Raw genomic sequence first — 4357 nt, forward strand, 5'->3', positions numbered from 1 at the left:
CTCGGGAGGCGACTTACATAACAACCACACAAGAACTTGGGGATTCCTATAGCAATTTGCAACACACCGCTTACGTTAAAACGTTGCATTGCTTGGGGTCTAATATAACTCATCTTAATTAGAATGCATACGGCCGCCAGGACATTAATCCAGCAGTTTCAGAAGTGAATTTGCTTAGTGCAGTGTCCAATGTTGGGCTCCAGAGGGGTTGCTCTGGTGGGATTAACTTCCAAGACATCCCTCTATGACGCCATGTATCAAAGCGGCACATAGGAGGAAAATTATATTCCCTTGCTCCTGCAAAAAGGAAAAATTTTACCTTGAAAGCTGCTGTGTATGTGCACATTTTAGACGTAAAGCTGGTTAATAACTGCAAGACTGTGCTTGTCATTCCAGTCCCTGGCCATTTGCTAGAAACAGTTTTTAAAAATACATTTAAAACATTTACAAAGACTCCAAGCAGACAAAAGCTTCTCCAGAGCAGGACGTACATTCTTGAAAAAACAGGACACCGGCAAACAGCTTTTTTGCTAGAAAGGCCCCAGCTGCTCCAAGGTGACTTGCAGGGCTCCTGACTCCACCAAAGCCCATCCCGACCTCTCCGGCTCCGTGGGGAGCATCCCCATAAGGGCTATTTGCCTGCCCGAGCAAGGGAGGTTGTGCTGCTATTCCTGTCCCGCCAGCTTGCCGGCCAACTCCATGGAAAACTTCAAGTTCACACAAAACCAGGCTTCGTTCAAAAGCTTTCTGAAGTTACCTTTACAATTTTCACTTTACCATGCAGTCTTCCTAAAAGAGCACGCAAAGTTGGTACTGGAGATTTCCCCAGCTCTTTCTCCCGATCTTCCCCGTAATCTTTGTCCAAATAGTAGAGATTCAGTAACTCTACAAGTAAAACAGCCCCCAAGGAGCACAGACTGTGCTGTGCTCTGACGGGAGGCTGCTATCCTTACCGTGCTGGCTGTACCCTATGCAAATCTAATGGGGTGTTAACCAAGGATCACTGCTGTAATCTCCGTGCTCTGTAAACACAGCGCTGCTCTGCATCGCTGCAGCAGTTCTACATCACTAAAGCTCCTTCACGGTCGTTTTTCTCAGTTGCAGAGGTCTGCAGGAAGATGCAACGTCAACATGCATTTATTTAATTACAACTTGTACTCTCTTGTTAGCAAATTACGGCTCTGTCTGGCTATACTCCCAGGCAAGTATAATGCCTCTGATATTCGCAGTGTGCTTTTAGCAGATCATTGAGAAAACAAGTTTATTAACCACAAAGCACATCAGAGAAAGTTTAGAACACAAAATTATCAAACTAAAGAATGTATTTTATTTTTAATAAAATAGCAGAGCATGAAAAATAATTGTATATTACAAATATATACAGCACGAAACTGTGCACCCCCAGCACAGTAAAGAGCATCACTCTATACAAAGCTTCCCTTTGCAAAATCTAGTGCTTCTTGATCTATTCATAGTGAGAATTTGTTTAACAATAGAAAGAGTCAATAAGCCCTTTGGGTCTCTTTGAATTGATCCCCCCCCCTTTTTTTTTGCACAAATCAGTCCAAACGTGTATAACATTGGCTTGATTTCCATTAAAAAGCCACAAAATGTAACACTAAAGGGTTTCTGAGGACTAGACCTCTTAGTTCTTTTGTTAAGAGATTTCTTTTGTTGTCTTTATGTACAGCAAAATACTTGTTTCTCTTTTCATGTCATGGTAAGAAAAAAAAAAATGTATTGCACATTATTCTTATTCACAAAGTTTGTGTCTGGTGTAGGAAGTTTCTCTTTTAGTGAAAGATTATTCGTGAGCAGTTATAGATTGGACCTGTTTTTAGGCACTCCAAACCCACTAGGCTAAGAGGAGTTATAAAGGATTTCTCTCTCTTTTTTTGAAGTTAGCAAAGAAGTTGCTTTCACGGATAGTGAAAACTCACACTTACTGAGTATAGGCCTCTTTGGGACCTTAGTTTTCCCCAAGAGACAGTGCTCCCTTGAGCACTTTGAAAGAAAATCATTGCTCCATAAAATTTGACTATGCCTTGTCACTCAGAAACCTGTAGGAAATCCAGCTCAGTTACATGGAAAAAAAGTTAAATAGTTTTTTTGTTTGTTTGGGTTTTATATATATATTTTTTTTCTACAAATTAGTACTAGAAGAGGCTGTTTCCATTCACAACATTTCTTTCACTGAAAATCTTCCCATAAGTACATTTACCTTCTGTTCTTCACCAGCTCCTGAATTCAGCATGATACATTTTTTGTCTTGAGCTATCAAACTGTCCTCTGACAAAAAGCACCATTTTATTTTTTTTAATTTCTGACTGCTACTGTGGACACGTGTAAATCTATGAGATGAGATAAAACCTTGTCTGCAACCCATTCACACACACGTGGGTGGCTGTAACGTTGATTCATATTTTGCATGGTGAGTTTTCTGCGGATGCTGAGGTTTTTTGTAGATTCCACTACTTGTAATGACACTCGCAGGTTTTCTCCTACTTCTCTTCTTCAATCTTCGACTACAAACATTTTGCCAGGACTGAAGGGTCTTGGAAGTCCAGATCCACATACCACTAGTAATGCCAACAACTAACAACATAAAAATTTTGACCATAAAAATTTCTACTGCTGGAATGGAGTTATTCATCATGCAGTCTAAATTTTTAGTCTGATTGTTCATCTTGCATTTCTGTTGAGTTGCCACAATTTTCCAATAATCCATATTAAGTCTCTCATAAAAATAGCAGGCTATCACACAAGTTGCAGGCACTGTATACAAGACAGAGAAGACACCAATCCTGACCATAAGTTTCTCCAACTTGTCAGTATTTTCTCCACCGGTTTTCATCACCCTCCTGATATGAAAAAGGGCTACAAACCCAGAAAGAATAAAAGAGGTGCCAATGATTAGATAACAAGCCAAAGGAATGAGCACAAACCCAGTCAAGGCATTCACATCCATGCTTCCAACATAGCACAAGCCCGTGAGCTCGTCTCCAGCCACCCTTCTCATAACCAGAATCATGATGGTCTTCACAGCTGGGATGGCCCATGCTGCCAAGTGGAAGTAGCTACTGTTTGCTTCAATTGCTTCATGCCCCCATTTTTTGCCAGCTGCTAAGAACCAAGTCAAAGTCAAGATTACCCACCACAAGGAGCTCGCCATGCCAAAGTAATACAGAACCAGGAACACAATGGTGCAGCCAGTGCTCTCCAGTCCCTCCTGGATGACATAGAGCTGGCCGCTGTCCCTATCACAGGCTATGCTTTCAGCACCTGAAAAGAGGCGAATGATGTACCCCACTGAGTAGACGCAGTAGCACATGGAAAGGAAGATAATGGGCCTCTCGGGGTACTTGAAACGCTGAGGATCTATCAGGAAAGTCAGCACAGTGAAAGCACTAGAGAAGAAGCACAAGATGGACCAGATGGCAATCCAAATGACAGCAAACTGCTTGTCATCCCTGCTCCAGTAAACGTCGACGCCGGGCATGCAGAGCGGCGCGCAGGAAGCGCTCTTCTCCACGTGGTGGAACTTGCCAGGGTTTTCGCAGGAGGCCCTGCTGAGGCTGTCCTTGTGCTGCTGCACGTCGTGCCCGCCGCTGGGCCGCTGCGGCCGGAACATGGGGGGCAGCATGCTGGATCCCCGCGGGGGCTCATCCGACCCGTTGTTGGGAGCCTCCATGCACAGGTAATTGGGGTCATTCTTGTTGGGCAGTTTGCTGCAGTCTAAGGAGTCGGGCCACTTGAAGTTGAACTGCTCCATGATCGGAGAGCATTTGAGCCTCGCCTGCTCGCACATCACCCTGCACGCCGGGATGGGGGTAGAAACCTGCTCCGTGCACATGGGCGCATACAGGGAGCACAGGAAGAACTTCAGGTGGCCGTGGCAGCCGTACTCCACCAAGGGGGCAAACTCATGCAGTTGGATGGCCGCTTCCCTTTGGTTCTCGTGCCCCATGAGGTTGGGCATCCGCGTCATGTTGTAGCCGATGTCCTTGCACATGGGGATCTCGATGGGCTGGCACCTGCCGTTGCCGGGGCGGTCGGTGTCGATGGAGCTGATGCCGGCGCAGAGGCAGGTGAAGCAGCCGAGCAGCAGCGCGCCCCGCACGCAGCCCCGCGCCGCCGCCGGGGCCATCGTCGCGGGCGGCCACCGCCGCGCGGCCACCGCCACCGCGGCGCGGGCGCGGGGCAGCGCGGAGCGGGTCAGCGCCACCGCGGCCGCGCCGCTCCAGCCGCGGGCGGCGCCGGGCCCGGGCCCGCGGAGGGAGCGCGGAGCGCGCAGCGCGGCCGCGGCATCGCCCGCGCAGCAGCCCCGCGCAGCGCGGCCCCAATGCGCAGATGCGCG

At 47.4% G+C, this 4357-nt stretch overlaps 1 protein-coding gene across 1 annotated transcript; it reads right to left on the reverse strand.

Moving 5' to 3' along the window:
• Window positions 1-2344: 2344 nt before the first annotated feature.
• FZD10 (frizzled class receptor 10) lies at window positions 2345-4147 on the reverse strand. Its single transcript, XM_010225660.2, has one exon. The coding sequence runs from the start codon at window positions 4145-4147 to the stop codon at window positions 2387-2389; it is 1761 nt and encodes a 586-aa protein (XP_010223962.2). The 3' UTR covers window positions 2345-2386.
• Window positions 4148-4357: the final 210 nt, after the last annotated feature.

The sequence above is a fragment of the Tinamus guttatus genome, unplaced genomic scaffold, assembly GCF_059628265.1.
Source record: "Tinamus guttatus ecotype Peru unplaced genomic scaffold, ASM5962826v1 Tinamus_guttatus_pri_ptg000459l, whole genome shotgun sequence".
NCBI lineage: Eukaryota > Metazoa > Chordata > Aves > Tinamiformes > Tinamidae > Tinamus > Tinamus guttatus.

Excerpts from the sequence above, each read along its gene's own strand:
- FZD10 (XM_010225660.2), bottom strand. The coding sequence starts at position 4,147 with ATGGCCCCGGCGGCGGCGCGGGGCTGCGTGCGGGGCGCGCTGCTGCTC.